At 37.5% G+C, this 16,584-nt stretch overlaps 1 protein-coding gene across 1 annotated transcript in view; it reads right to left on the reverse strand.

Annotated features, from left to right (window-relative positions):
* The window catches only part of LOC130833954 (signal-regulatory protein beta-1-like), a 50,826-nt gene that overhangs the window by 15,500 nt on the left and 18,742 nt on the right, over nucleotides 1-16,584 (reverse strand). Inside the window, exon 6 of the mRNA XM_057704072.1 lies at nucleotides 14,302-14,440. Coding sequence (XP_057560055.1) covers nucleotides 14,302-14,440 — 139 coding nt within the window. The remainder of the gene's footprint in view (nucleotides 1-14,301; nucleotides 14,441-16,584) is intronic.

A 16,584-nucleotide genomic window follows, 5' to 3' on the forward strand; every position in this document is an offset into this window, starting at 1 on the left:
CACTCTTGTACCAGCTTTTGAAGTACACCAAAGTCAATCAGCTGTATTTATACATATATCCCTATATCCCCTCCCTCTTGCCACTCCCTCCCACCCTCCCTGTCCTGGCCCTTTAAGGCATCACCCATCATTGAGTTGATCTCCCTTTGTTATACAGCAACTTCCCACTAGCTATCTATTTTAGAGTTGGTAGTGTATATATGTCTATGCTACTCTCTCACTTCGTCCCAGCTTCCCCTTCGACCCCCGACTCCCCAACCCCGTGTACTTCAGTCCATTCTCTGCATCTGCATCCTTATTCTTGCCCTGTCACTGCGTACATCAGTAGCTTTTTTATTTATTTTTTATTTTTTTATTTTTTGGTTCCAGAAATATGTGTTAACATACAGTATTTGTTTTATTCTTTCTGGATTACTTCACTGTGTGTCACAGACTCTAGGTCTATCCACCTCATTACATATAGCTCCATTTCATTCCTTTTATGGCTGAGTCATATTCCATTGTATATATGTGCCACATCTTCTTTATCCATTCATCTGTTGATGGGCATTTAGGTTGCTTCCATGTCCTGGCTATTGTCAATAGTGCTGCAATGAACATTCTGGTACATGTTTCTTTTTGAATTATGGTTTTCTCTGGGTATATGCCCAGGAGTGGGATGACTGGATCCTATGGTAGTTCTATTTGTAGTTTTTTAAGGAACCTCCAAACTGTTTTCCATAGTGGCTATACCAACTTACATTCCCACCAACAGTGCAGGAGAGTTCCCTTTTCGCCACACCCTCTACAATATTTATTGTTTCTAGATGTTTTGATGATGGCCATTCTGACCGGTGTGAGGTGATACCTCATCGTGACTTTGACTTGCATTTCTCTAATGATTAGTGATGTTGAGCAACTTTTCATGTGGTTGTTAGCCATCTGTATGTCTTTGCAGAAATGTCTATTTAGGTCTTCCGCCCATTTGTGGATTGGGTTATTTGCACTTTTGGTATTAAGCTTCATGAGCTGCTTGTATATTTTGGTGATGAATCCTTTGTCTGTTGCTTCGTTGACGAATATTTTCTCCGATTCTGAGGGTTGTCTTCTTGCCTTCTTTACAGTTTCTTTTGCTGTGCAAAAGCTTTTAAGTCTCATTAGTTCCCATTTGTTGATTCTTGATTTTATTTCCATTATTCTCACCTATTCTTTATCCATTCATCTGTCAAATGGACTTTTAGGTTGTTTCCATGTCTTAGCTACTGCAAAACTGATGCTATGAATAGGGGTGCATGTAACTTTTTGGATAAGAGTTTTGCTGGATATTTGCCCAGGAATCAGATTGCTGTATCATACAGCAAGGTTTCTGAGGAACATCCATGCTGTTTTCCATAGTGGCTTTACGAACTTACATTCCCAACAAGAGTGTGGGAGAGTTCCCTGTTCTACACATCCTTTCCAGCATTTGTTGTCTGTTAGAGCTTTTAAGGAAGGCCATTCTGACCAGAGTGAGGTGAGGTGAGGTGAGTGAGGTGGTATCTCATTTTAGTTTTGATTTGCATTTTTCTAATAATTAGCGAGCATCTTTTCATATACCGATTGGCCATTGTATTTCTTCTTGGTAGAAATGTCTGCTTAGGTCTTCTGCCCATTTTTCTATTGGGTTGTTGGTTTTGTTGTTTTTGTTATTAAGTTGTATGAGCTGTTTGCATATTTTGGAAATTAAGCCCTTATTGCTCACATAATTTGCAAATATCTTCTCCCATTCTGTACATAGTCTTTTTGTATTTTTTGGTTTCTTTTGCTCTGCAAAAGCTTATAAGCTTGGTTAGGTCCCATTTGTTTATTTTTGTTTTTGTTTCTATTGCCTTGGGAGACTGCCCTAAGAAAACATTGCTACAGTTAATGTCTGAGAATATTTTGCCTATGATCTCTTCTAGGAGTTTTATGGTGTCATATCTCTAAGCTGTTAAGCTATTTTGAGTCTATTTTTCTGTATGGTGAAAGGGTGTGCTCTAACTTTGTTAATTTACGTGTGATGGTCCAACTTTCCCAACACCACTTGCTGAAGAGACTGTCTTTTTCCCATTGCATATTCTTGCTTCCTTCATCGAAGATTCACATGTGGTGTATCACATTGATTGACTTGTGTATGTTGAATCCTCCTGTTGAACTTGGGATGAATCCCTCTTGGTTGTGGTGTGTGATTTTTTTATGTGTTGGATTCAGTTTGCTAATATTTTGTGGAGAATTTTTGCATCTATATTCATCAAAGATATTGGCTGGTAATTTTCTTTTTTGGTGGTGTCCTTGTCTGGTTTTAGTATCAGGGTGATGGTGATCTCATAGAATGGCTTTGGGAGTGTTCCCTCCTCTTCAATTTTTTGGAAGAGTTTGAGAAGGATCAGTATACATTCCTCTTTGTATGCTTGGTAGAATTTGCCTGTGAAGCCATCTGGTCCTAGACTTTTGTCTGTAGGGAGTTTTAAATTACAAATTCTATTTCACCTCTAGTGATTGGTCTATTCAAATAGTTATTATCTATTTCTTCTTGGTTCAGTTTTGGTGGGCTGCATGTTTCTAGAAACTTGCCCATTTCTTCTAGGTTATGGAATGTGTTGGCATATAATTGTTCATAGTATTGCCTTATGGATTTTTGTCTTTCTATGGCAATTGTTGTTAAGTTTTATTTTTATATTTGTGGCATTTGTTGTTATATTTGTTTTTCATTTCTTATTTTGTTTATTTGGGTTCTCTCTTTTCTTCTTGGTGAGCCTGGACAGAGGTTTGTCAATCTTGTTTACTCTGTCAAAGAACCAGCTCTTTGTTTTATTGATTTTTTTGTTATATTTTTTAATCTCTATTTTATGTCCTCTCTAATCTTTAATATATTCTTCCTTCTGCTGACTTTAAATGTCTTTTTCTAAACCTTCTAAGTTGTAAGTTAGGGTGTTTACTTGAGATTTTTCTTATTTTTTTGATGATGGCATGTATTACTGTGAACCTACCTCTAAGGACTTCTTTTGCTACATCCCATAGATTTTGTATGCTACTGTTTTCATTGTCATTTGTCTCAAGGCATTTTTTATTTAATTTCCTCTTTGATTTCATCTTTGCCCCATTGGTTTTTTAGTAGCATGTTGTTTGGTCTCCGTGTAATTCTTTTTCTCATTTCTTTTTCTGTGTTTGATTTCTCATTTCTTGCCTTTGTCATCAGAAAAGATGCTTGAGATAATTTCTATACTCTGAAATTTGTTGGTGCTTCTTTTGTGCTCCAATATGTGGTCAGTTGTAGAGAACGTTCCCTGTGCACTTCAAAAGAATGTGTATTCTGCTTTTTTTTTTCTTTTGGATGTAATATCCTGAAAATGTCAATTGGGTTTAACTGTTCTTTTGTATCATTTAGATTCTCTGTTGCCTTATTGATTTTCTGTTTAGATCTCTCCACTGATGTGAGTGGGGTGGTAAAGTCTCCTACAATTATTGCATTTCCACCAATTTCTCCCCTAATGGCTGTTAGTATTGGTTTTATGTATCTGGGTCCACCTATATTAGGTGCATATATGTTGGCAAGTGTACAACCCTCTTCTTGTATTGATTCTTTTATTATTATGTAGAGTCAGTCTTTATGTCCTTTGTTTTAAAGTCCATTTTCTCTGATATGAGGACTGCAACCCCTGCTTTCTTGTCATTTCTGTTTGCATGAAGCATCTTTTTCCACCCCTAACTTTCTATCCATGTGTGTCCTTTGCCCTAAAGTGGGTCTCTTGTAGGCAATGTATTGTAGGCTTCTGTTTTTTTATCCACTTTGCCACTCTGTGTCATTTTATTGAAGCATTCATTCTATTGATATCTAAGGTAATTATTGATAGATATGTATTTATTGCCATTTTAAGCCTTGTTTTCCCATTGATTTTGTATTTCTTCTTTGCCCTTTTCTTTTCCTTTTTGTCTTTCCTTTTGTGAATTCATGATTTCCTTTCCTAGTATACTTATGTTCTCTTCTTTTTGCTTTTTGTCAATCTATTGTGTGTTTTTGATTTGTGTCTACCCTGTTGTTCAAGTATGTGAATCCCTCCTATGTCTACTTGCCTTAGACGGGTGGTCATATAGAAACATAGTCTAGAAAATTAAAAAATGTACATTCTCTAACCCTCCTCCCCCACACTTCATGATTTTGATGTCCTCTTTTACATCTTCATGTTCATCATTTTGCTGTTCATTATGGTTATCATCACTTTCATGGAAATTTTTTGATTTTTTTAATCTGTGTGCTACATTATTTAGGTGATTTGCTTTCCAGGTGTGATTTTCGCATTCCTATATATTCTTATTTCTTTTCTATTTAGAGAAAACCTTTCACTATTTGCTTTAGGATAGGTTTGGTATTGCTGTATTCTTTTAGCTTTCCCTTGCCTAAGAAATTCTTTCTCTCTCCTGCTATGCTAAATGATAATCTTGCAGGGTAGAATATCCTAGATTGCAGATTTTTCCCTTTCAGGACTTTGAATGTATCTTGTCACTGCCTTCTGGCCTGCAACATTTCTGTAGAGAGATCAGCTGATAGTGTTATGGGGGTTCCCTTGTAACTAACACCTTTTTTTTCCTCTTGCTGCCTTTAGAATCCTCTCTTTATCTTTAAATTTGCAATTTATTTTAGAATATGTCTTGATGTAGGTCTCTTTGGGTTTACCTTATTTGGGGCCTTCTGTGTTTCCTGTATCTGAGTATCTGTTTCCTTCTTTACTTTTGGGAAGTCTTCAGCCCTAATTCCTTCAAATACATTTTCGATCCCCTTTTCTCTTTCTTCGCCTTCTGGAATCCCTGTTGTGCATAGATTGATGCCTGCTTTATATTATCCCATGGGTCGCTTATATTGGCTTCATTTTTTGTTTTCATTTGAGTTTCTGTCTGCTGTCTTGATTGGGTGATTTCCATTTTTCTGTCTTCCAGATCACTTATTCATTCGTCTGCATATCCATTCTGTTATTCATTGCCTTTAGTTCAGTTTTTCTCTCAGCAGATGAGATTTCTAATTTTTCTTGGTTCCTTTTATAGTTTCTAGTTCCTTTTTATAGTATTCTGCATTTCTGCTGATACTCTTTCTTAATTCCTTCAGTATTTTCATTATCTCCTTTTTGAAATTGAAGTCTATTAGATTAAAGAGGTCTGTATCATTGTTTGTTTTCTCAGAGGCAGTCCTTTATCTTTTACCTGGGAGTGGTTCCTCTGTTTCCTCATTGTACTTATATTTCTCTTATTCTGTGAGTTGAGGAGAAGCGATTATCTACTGTGGCCCTGCAGTGCTATTTATACATGAGAGTGTCCCTGTGTAGCTTGCGTGGGTTTAATATTTGGTACAAGGGCTGCTTTTAGAATGCATGGTGTCACCTCTTTCCTCAGCACGTGCCAACCATATTCCTTTGATGGGGGTGTGCAGATGTGGTGTCTGGTGCCTAGTCCTGGGGTTCTTGGTGGGCACGGTAGCTCATGTATACCCCCAGAGCCTGCAATGGGAGTGGAGGTGGCATGCGACCACTTCTGGAGTCTTTGAGGGCAGTAGCAATGGTCATGACCACCGCTCCTAAAGCCCAAAGGGTGGAGGTAGGTAGCACGCACCGCTCCTTGTGACTGCTCCTAAAGTGGGGAGTGGTGGGGCCAGGGGCTCCCAGCCACTTCTGAAAAAAGTGGGTGGCGGCTGCTGTGACTGGTGATAGCTCCTGAAGCTCATGTAGGCGGTGTCCTGCAGCCTGAGAGTGCATGCAGGGAAAAAGGCTACAGTGGAGGGTCCCACCCCCTCCCCTCACGCACCCAGCAAACAATGGTGCATGTCCTCTAAGGCAGTCCAGGCTTCCTCCACCTATATGCACAAGTGCGCCTGCACCAGACTCCAGATTTTCAGGCTGTTTCCCCACAGCCCAACCCCAGTCCTTTCCCAGGATTTGATCTCTGAATACTGAGCTTCAAACCCAGCCCCCCCCTGTACAAGCAGACAAACATTTCAGGCTGGGTAATCCAAGCAGTTGCACTGACAATCTGTGCATGTCTCTCTCTGTTCTAGCTAGTGCAAACTGGTTGCTGTGTTCTCCTCTGAGGCTACGAAGCTCCCCATGTGTCCCGAGTGATCTCCCCACCAGTGAGGGGACTTCCCAGAGCAATGGAACTTTTCCTCTTTCACAGCTGCCTCCCAGAGACACAGGTCCCATCAGACTCCTTTCTCACTTTTCTTTTTTTTTTTTCTTTTTTCTTTTGTCCTACCTGATTGCATGGAGATTTCCTTGCTTTTTCAGAATTCTGAGGTCTTCATTAAGTAGATATTAAGTAGATATTCTATGAGAATCATTCCACACGTAGATGTATTCTTGATATACTTGTGGGAGGAGATGAGCTACACATCCTACTACACCACAATCTTGATTGCTCCTCCAATGTCGTGGGCTAGATTCTGTCTACCACACACATCTGCCCTGATAGTTACAGAAGTCAGTTGCCATATCAAAAAAACTCTGCATGTTTCATTGCAACACAGGATGAATAAGAAGACAACTTATTGGAATCTGAAGAAGGGCTATTCAAGCAGCCCATTGGTCAAACATTACATAAAATTAAACTAGATCAATGACAAAAGAGAAATAAAATATTCACAGGTACATAGAAACCAAACAACATTCTCTTTAAAAATCCACATGTCAAAGAAGAAATCATTAGGGGAATTAGGGAATGCCTGGAGACAAATGAAAACATAAACATATAATACCAATATGTTTGAGATACACAAAAGAAGCCCTAAAGGGAAATTTATGGCTGGTAATGCAGACATTTAAGAAAAAGATCACAAATCAGTAACTTTATACCATAAGAAACTAGAGAAAGAAGAGCAAAGTAAACCCCAAACGGAAAACTAGCGGAAAAAAAAAAAAAAAAAAAAAAGAAAAATATCCAGATTAGTGAAGAGAAAAGTAAAATCTGAATGGAAAAACAAAAGAGAAAATCAAGAAAACCAAGAGTGGTTCTTCAAAAAGATTAACACAATTCACAAAACTTTAGCTAGATTGACAAAGAAAATAAAGAGAGCGAGAGAAAACACAAATAATTAAAGTCAGAAATAAGAACATGTTGATAATTTTATCAAAATAAAAGGAATTATAAAAGAGCACTACAAATGTTTAATCACCAAAAAAGTGGATAACCTAGGTAAAATGGAAAAATTCCTGGAAATACAAAACACCACGGCTGAATTTTGAAGAAACTGAAAATCATAGTAGACATATAATTAGCAATGAGATTCAATCAATAATCAAAAACCTCGTAACAAAGAAAGATCAAGTAGCACGTTTCTTCCCTGGTGAATTTTTCTAAACCTTTAAAGAGGACTAACGTTAGTCCTCCTCAAACTTTTCCAAAAAATTAAAGAGGAAGGAAGACTTCTTAACTTTTTCAGAGTCCTATTAAAACTCATTCTCAGCATTACTCTGATATAAAAGTGAGACAAAGGCATAACAAGAAAACACAGATCAATATCTTTTATAAATTTTGATGCAGCAATCATCAACAAAATGTTATCAAGTCTAATTCAATAGAATACTTAAAGAATTATGCACCATGAACAACTAGGATTGATTGTAAAAATGGTTCAACATATGAAAATCAAACAATGCATTTTAACATTTTAATAGAATAAAGAGTAAAAAACAGATCATCTCAACTGATGCACACCAAACATTTAACAAAAGTCAACATTTTCCATAATAAAACCAGCCAATAAACTAGGAATAGATGGAAAATTGTCCCCAAAAGAAGTCACATATGAAAAACCCACACTGAACAACCTAGTTGGTGGTGAAATTCTGAAAGCTTTTCCCTAAGATCAGGAACAGGACAAGGATGTCCATTTTTGCCACTTGTAGTCAACATAATACTGGAAGTTCCAACAAAAGCAGTCAGCCAGGAAAAATACAGAAAATAATTCAGATCGGAAAGGAAAATGTGAAACTATCTTTTTTGTACATGACATGATTTTTATGAAGCAATTCCAAAGATTCCAACATTAAGAAGTGTTAGAGCTAATAAATAAATACAGCAAATTTTGAAATATAAGCTCAACACACAAAAATCAGTTGCTTTTCTATACAGTAGTGACAAACAATCTAAAAAGGAAGTGAAGCTAGCAATTTCATTTTTAATAGCTACAAAAACTATGAAATACTTAGGAGTAAGTTTCTCCATGGAAATGAAAGCCTTGTGCATCAAAAAAGTACAAAACATTGCTGAAAGAAATTAAACAAGGCATAAATAAGTGAAAAAAAATCCTATTATCCATTCTGAGACTTAATATTGTTAAAATGTCAATTGACCTGAAGAAACTGCAGCAATCAATACAATTCCTATTCAAATCCCAAAGACATTTTTTTTTGCAGAAATAGAATACCCCATTTTAAATTCATGTGAAATCTCAATGAACCTAAAATCAGCAAACAATCTTGAAAAAGAAGCATATAGCTTGGGGACTCACACTTCCAGTGTTAAAACCTTAATACAAAACTACAATAATCGAAATAGTGTGGTATTGACATTAGGAAAGATTTATAGACCAATGGAAATGAATAGAGAGCCTAGAAATAATCCCTCACATATATAGTCAAGAGATTTTTAATAATGGGCTAAGACCATTCAATGGGCAAAGAACAGTCTTTTCAATACATGAATGTGGAGAAATTTGATATTCGCATGCAAAAAAATAAAGCTGAATTGTTACCTGACACCATATACTAAAATGAACTGAACATAATCAAAAAACGAAATGTAAGAGCTACAACTGCAAAATTCTGAGAAAAAGCCACAGGTGAAACACTTCATGACATTGAATCTCACCATAATTTCTTCGGTATGACACCAAAAACAACAGAATAAAAATATAGAAATTGGACCTCATCAAGAGTAAAACTTTCCTGCCTCAGAGGATACTATCAAGAGAGTGAAAAGATAATTTACTGAATGAGGAAAAAAACATTTGCAAAGCCTATATCTCATAAGGGATTTCTATCTAGAATATTTCGTCCTACTCTTCAGCAACAAAATAATAAGCAACTTAATTTAAAAATGAACAAAAGAATAGACATTTCTCCAAAGAAGATATACAGATGGTCAATAAGCATGTGAAATGATGCTCAACATCACTAATAATTGGAAAAATGCAAACTAAAATCACAATGAGATACCCCTACATATCCTATAGGATAGCTGTCAGCAAAAACAAAACAAAACAAAATAAAAAATTGAAAACTTGAAAATAAGTGTTGGCAAAGATGTTGAGAAATTGAAACTCTTGTGCATTGTTAATAGGAGTCAAAAATGGTGGAGTCTCTGTGGAAACACTAGTGGTTTTTTGTTGTTTGTTTTTAACTCTGTTTTTTTTTAATTAACCATAAATTAGAATTTACCATATGATCCAATAATTCCACTCTTAGTTGTATACCCCAAATAACTAAAAGCAGGAATTCAAGCATACAATTGTTCATCAATGTTCATAGCACCATTATTCACAATACCAAAAGGCATTAGAAACAACTGAAAATTTCATCAACAGATGAATGGATAAAGAAAATGTGAGGGGTGTGTGTTTGTGTGTGTGTGTATGTGTGTGTATAAAATGGAATACATCTCAGCCATAAAAGAAAATGAAATTTTGCCATTTGCAGCAACACAGATGAAGTTGGAAGATATTGTGCTAAGATAAATAAGTCAGACAGACACAAGCAGTGTATGATATCAGTTGCATGTGGAATCTAAAGAATACAACAAACTACTTAATATAACAAACAAAACCGACTCAAAGATGTAGAGAACAAATTAGTGGTTACCAGTGGGGAGAGGGAAGGTGGGGGGGGCCATACAGTGGTAGAGGTTAAGAGATACAAAACATTATGTATAAATTAAGCTACAAGGATGTATAATACAACACCACGAATATAGCCAATATTTTACAATAACTATAAATGGAGTATAACCTTTAAAAATTGTGGATCACTATAACAACTTTAACTTATGCAATATTGTAAAGCATGTATATTTCAATAAAAATGTGTAGTATAAACAATCCAAAATTCCATCAATAGGTGAATGGATAAACAAAATGTGATATAGATAGATAGACAGATAATAGATAGATGATAGATATATAAATAGATAGATAGATACCATAAAGTATATTTCAGTCTTAAAAAGCAATGATATTCTGACACCTTCTACAGCATGGATGAATGTTAAAAATATACTCATTGAAATAAGCCAGATACAAAAGGAATATAGGTAATTCCACTCTTATGAAGTACATAATTCTATGTACATATTCTATGAAGTACATAGAGTTGGCAAATTCACGGAGAAAAAAAGGATACAGGTTACCAGTGGCTGCAGGCAAGGAGAAAGGGGAGTTATAGTTTAATAGATACAGAGTTGCTGCTACAGATGTTGAAAAAGTTCTGGAAATGTATACTGGTGATGCCTTCACAACAAGGTACTTAGTGCCACTTTGTAGCCTTCAAAATAGTTCAAATGGTAAATTTTGTCTTATGTGTATTTTACCACAATAAAAAAATGTGAATCTAAACAAGGTGACTGCCCCATGTAGAGCCTTTGAATTGCACTAAAGGGCTCAAGGAAACTAAAATGTGTGGATCTAAACGTTTATACACTGGAGAAACCTATAGGTGAATGGGGAGATAGAACCATGGAGACAAACAATAAAAGCAAGGAAAGAAACTCAAAAATCGTGTTCTGAAAACAACTATGCGTGGTTGACTACGTGTGGACAGTGAGTTATGAGTTGAAGGGTCATAAGTCACCACTGGGCCAATTATTTAACTACAGGTGCAAGTTTCCCAGGTTGAGTTCACTGCCTCCCTGACTACTCAGTTTCTCCCAGATACAGGGAAATATGAGTATATTCCTTCTTATTTGAAATGTCCTATTATATTACAGGGATATAAACCAGAGGAACAGGCTGCTGTGGCACCACAAACAAATCCTGTGTTCTTTCTCCTTAGGGAGAAAATGTGTAGTTCACCTTTGCAGAGTGTGAACTAGTAAACTCACCCACTAACCACTATTTCTAACCAAACATGCCACCTAGGGAGGGCCCATGCTATTACAGGGCAGGTGCCTGTGATATGTCAAAAACATCAGATGTTTTGGGTTTTTAAGTCTGGAGGAGATTGAGGTTGGGGGAGTTGAACTGCTAAGATGAAAATGGGAAGAAATAGGAAGGAACTTAGGAGGGCAAAATGGAGGGAGAGGAGGAGGGAGGAGAGAAGAGGGATCAGGGCATTGAGAGGAGCCAGGCAATAGCAAAAACTTTACAATCTGTGTATCTATAGTTCTCATATTACTTCTCTAGTCCAGACCTTTCCTCTGAACTCTGGACTTGTATATCCAACTATCCACTCATCACGTTCTTCAGATAGAAATAAACATCTCAATGTTAACACACCTAAAACGGAACTGAATTTCCCCCACACCCTCTGTATCTCAGCTGAGCCACATTTCTTCTTCCAGATGCTCAGGTCCCAAAACTTTGGAGGCTTTCTCTCCCACCCCAAATCCTACACATCAGGAAATCCTGTTGCCTCCTCTTCAGTGTGCATCCAGAAGCTGAACTCTTTCTCTTATCTCTACTAACTACTTTTCAGGTGCAAGCCACTTTTACTTTTTTGCATGAATACAATGACCTCAAGTGCTCTCATTGTCTCTGTCTGTGTCCTCTTTAGCCTATTCTAATATTCAAACAAATTCCAGAATAAATTAAAACTTATATCACTTCTCTCTTTAAAACGTCGCAAAGGCAATGATTTCACTCAGAGCAAAAGCCCACATCCTTCCACACAGGAGGGTGATTCTACTCTCAGGACCTTTGCACATGCTGTTTCATGACAGGAAGCGTCCTCCCCCAGATAACCACATGGCTCACTCTAGAATAGTCTTTCAATCTTTGCTTACATTTCCCCTTCTCAGGGATACCCACTCAAGACTACCAGGTTTAAAATGTATCCCATCCTACAGATTCTCCCAATTCTCTTATCCAGCTTCTCTCTCTTCTTTTTTTTTTTTAATTTATTTATTTATTTATTTTATTGGCTGTGTTGGGTCTTTTTTGCTATGTATGGGCTTTCTTTTTAGTTGCGGTGAGTGGGGGCTACTCTTCGTTGTGCTGCGCAGGCTCCTCATTGCCGTGACTTCTCTTGTTGCAGAACACTGGCTCTAGGCGCGTGGGCTTCAATAGTTGCAGCACATGGGCTCAATAGTTGTTGCTCACAGGCTCTAAAGCGCAGGCTCGGTAGTTGTGGTGCACGGGCTTAGCTGCTCCGCAGCATGTGGGATCTTCTGGAGTAGAAATCAAACCCCTGTTCCCTGCATTGGCAGGTGAATTCTCAACCACTGCACCACCTAGGAAGGCCCTCTCTCTTCTTTTTCTAACACTTATCACATTATAATATATTATACTATTTACCTAAATATAAGTGTATTGTTTATTGTCAGTTCTTCCACTGAGATAAATAACCATGAGGGCAGCTACTTTGACTTTTATTCACCAGTGCATCCCATATTCCTATAACTGTTCCTGGCATATAGTACGTATCCAAAAAATATATGTATGATGTGTGAATTGTCTTGTGTGACATCTCCCTGAAACACTGAGTTCTATTTTTAGTGGGTCATCTCTGTGAAAATTATGTCAGAAACTGAGTTCCCCATGGAGATGACTTGGTGGAAAACAAAAAGGAACTTGCATGTATGCAAGCAGCAGGATAGCGTAAAGAAGAAAACCACAAACCCTCTTCCCCACACTCCACCTTTCTACACACCCATTTGTAGAAGCTGCAGAAATCTCATGTGCTGGAAGCAGGACCACAGTATCAAGAAGAGCGATGTTAAAATCATGAACTCTAGTATAAGATTGCTTGAGTTAAAATCATACCTTTATCATTTACCAGTGAGTGACCTTGAACTTCTCCTTGTTAAATTTTCTCATCTGTAAGGTAGGGGTGACAAGAGTATGTAGCTTGGATATAATGATCACATGAGCTAACAGCCGTGGGCATTTCCAACAATGTCTGGCACATGAATGTTCAAGAAAATGAACAGTTATTACTCATTAGATTTCTTCAGGCCTGAAGGCTGCAACTAGCATTTGATGATATAGATATAGATACTTGTAGATACGGGTATGGATATAGGGATAGATATAGATATATATATGGATATGGGTATACAGGTCATATACACAAGAGTCTCTGTGTCTTTTAACCCCTCATTTTCTCCTCATTCCTATCAGCATGGAAGAGGGGACTCTAAGATAGCAATGCACAAAGTTCTACTCATTTAACAAGAGAGATGCTTTCTTGCTTTAAGAGTTTGGGTGAGGGTAAGGCATAGATTTATAGAGAAGTAGAAAAGGAAGGATATTGCTGAAAGACAGGAAAAGCTAATAATCTGTTTGTTTCATCTCATGTAGACTGAAAAGTGATTAAGGGGAACAATAAGGAAGTGTTTTTGAAATCCTGTGTGTCTGGGAACACTTCCTCACCCCCACTCATACACATACATACACACACGCACATAAATACATGCATCCACAGACATATATTAAAGTGTAGCCTAGCATGCTAGTGTACAGGTTGTTTTGAGGATTTAATGAAATTATAAGACATGTTAAATGCTCAGTGAAAAAACAATTAGCACATAGAAGCCATCCAACACATCACTGACAAGTTTGGGAGAACACACAGCAGGATTTGAATTCTGCTGTTCTCTGAGTGGCATGATGGGTGAAGATGCTTCTCAGTATTTTCTGATTTTTCTGCCATCAGCCTCCTCTGAGAAGCTGAGCAGTACAACGTGGTTAAAAGAAACAGCCCTGGAGTTTTCTGGCCTGGATTGCATTCCAGTGCTCCACTGCCTTAGATAGGTGACATTGGGCAAGTTACTGCCTACGCCTCAGTTTCTGCAACAGCAAATCAGAGATAATGGTCATAACTATCACACTGGGATGTTGTGAGGAACAGACAAGTTAATACACAAAAAGCCGTCATTTTTGGTGTTTGAAGCATCATCTGTTTCAGTGCCTCTGGTAAAAAGCTGTGGGCAATGGATCCACAGAGGAAATGCTCATGTACCTGATTTAATTCTCTCAGTAATGCCCAGTCCTTAGTGTTCTGTGGCTGCCCTGGGTGCAACACTCATACCTACATGCAGACGTTAAAAGTACAGGGGCATGGGAGGGTCCAGTGGTCAGGGAGAGGGGATTCTACCCCAAGGAATGCTCACCTGTGAGTCCAAGCAGTAGAGTCAGCTGCAGGCAAAGAGGAGGAGGGTGGGACCAGGAGGCAGGGATGGGCATCGTGGAGGCCTGAGGAGCCTGCTCTGTCCAAATGTGTGTCTTGGGGAGAACCTGAACTTCTGTGCTCTGTGGAGAGGAGAGAAGCCACACCCCCCATGATGTAAGAGGAAGTGTCTATGAAGGGGTGAAATGGCTGTGAGACAGTACTTTACTACTAGATTCTTATAGTTCCTGCTTCTAGATGGTGATATAGAGATCAGTCAGAGAACATGGCTACAAAGTGAGGAGTTACTTATCTCATGTTTTCACAGATTGGACAGGCCTAGCAGAAATGAGGGTTCCTCCCGCACCTGGGGCCTCTGATTTCTCCAATGGGCCCCTCACCCCATTCATGATGATCTCCCCTCTGGAATCCCAGCCAAAATCACAGATATCAAGAAAGAACTGTGGTTGTGGGCTGTGTTCCAAAGTCCAAAGTCCAGTACCCAAGGATGGGCAGGCTTGTGGTCTCATTATGTACCTACCTCAACCAAGAGCTACTCAGGGGGAAAAAGAAAGAGGGCTTGCCAGGGACCCTCAACTATGGGATGGAACAAGATCTGACTTCCTATTCCAGCCCTTTATTGATATAACTGGTAAAACTTAGCTCCAAAAAACACAGTGCAATGTGGACCTCAAAACTTGTATGGCCTGCATAAAAAAAAAAAAAAAAAAAAAAAAAAAAAAAGAATTTCCTACTTTTTTCAGGAGAGGAAGTGGGTTATAGGACCTAGAAATTACATCCAAAGCCTTTATCTCAGAGAACTGAAAACTATGTCCACACAAAACCAGTACATGAATGTTATAGCAGATTTCTTTTTAAAGCAAAAGAAACCTGGAAGAAATTCAAATATATAACAATAGGTGAACAGCTTAACAAACTGCGGTGCATCCATACCAGGAAATACTACTCAGCAACTCAAAGGCATAAACTGTACATGTGTGCAACAACTGAAAGTCTCTTGAAGGCATTATGCTGAGAAAACAAAGCCAATCTCAAAATATCAATTCCACAGATACAATATTCTGAAAATTATATGTATCGAAAACAGAATGGCATTTGCCGGAGGTGTGGTTTGGTGGGGCTATGTGTCACTTTAAAGGGCTAGCACATGGGAGACTTTGTGGTCATGGAACGTGTTGCATCCTGATCATGGTGGTGGTTACACAAACATACATACAAGAGGATCAACATAAACCAAAACTCACAATGTTATAAAATCAGCTATAAATAACAATCTCATAGTCACAATAACATAGACACTGTCTATTAAGATATCCACCCTAAGTTATTTTAGGGTGAAAAGGCTATAACATGCATGTGTGTGTCATGAGGTCAGGTGTAACAAAACATTACATACATATCTTCCATAGTGGGATAGCAATAAATAATGCCAAAGCGTGAGAAAACAGGAAGTTGCTCTAGAGGCATGCTGTACGACATTTGGCATTAAAACCTAAAAAAGGCAGTTAAAAGATTTGAAAGTTGTTTCCTCACAGAGGTGGAAAATAGGAGAAAGTTAGAGAGACTTCAGTTTCCATATATAAAACTTGTAGAAATATCTGTCTCATAGATCATTTGGATACCAATCTTTGAGAAAGATGAAACTAATTTGGATGATTGGGTTAATGTTAACAGAGTTACACACACACAAAAAAATGCCTTTCCTTTTAACAATGCTAAGAGGTACGTAAGCTTGCTGGATAAAACATTGATGACTTACATCAATTACAGTTAGTAGTCAAAACTATGGAAGGCAGAAATTATAAATTTTAAAGATTGCATAAACTCAAAATTATTAAAGATAACTGTAAGTAAAAATGCATAAGATGATTAGGGGAAAAAACAATTGTAAATTGTGAATTTAAAATTACTTTAAAAACTAAATAAATAGAGGTATATCATATCCATGAAAGAGTAAACTCAATATTGGAAAAGATGTCAATTTTCCCAAAGTAATATGTAAATTCAAGGCAATCAATTAATAATTTGAAAACGGTTTTTCATGAAACTTGAAAGAGTGACTCTGAAATGAAATTGGAGAGTGAAACTGGGGAAAAAAAAGAGATTTCATACAAATGACAAGAAAGTGGGGGTATCAATACTCATATCAGACAAAATAGACTTTAAAGCAAAGGCTATAACAAAAGACAAAGGCATTATATATTGATAAAACAACAATACAAGAAGAGGATATTAAACTTATTAACATGTATGCATATATACAGGA

Source organism: Hippopotamus amphibius, chromosome 12 (assembly GCF_030028045.1).
Source record: "Hippopotamus amphibius kiboko isolate mHipAmp2 chromosome 12, mHipAmp2.hap2, whole genome shotgun sequence".
Lineage (NCBI taxonomy): Eukaryota > Metazoa > Chordata > Mammalia > Artiodactyla > Hippopotamidae > Hippopotamus > Hippopotamus amphibius.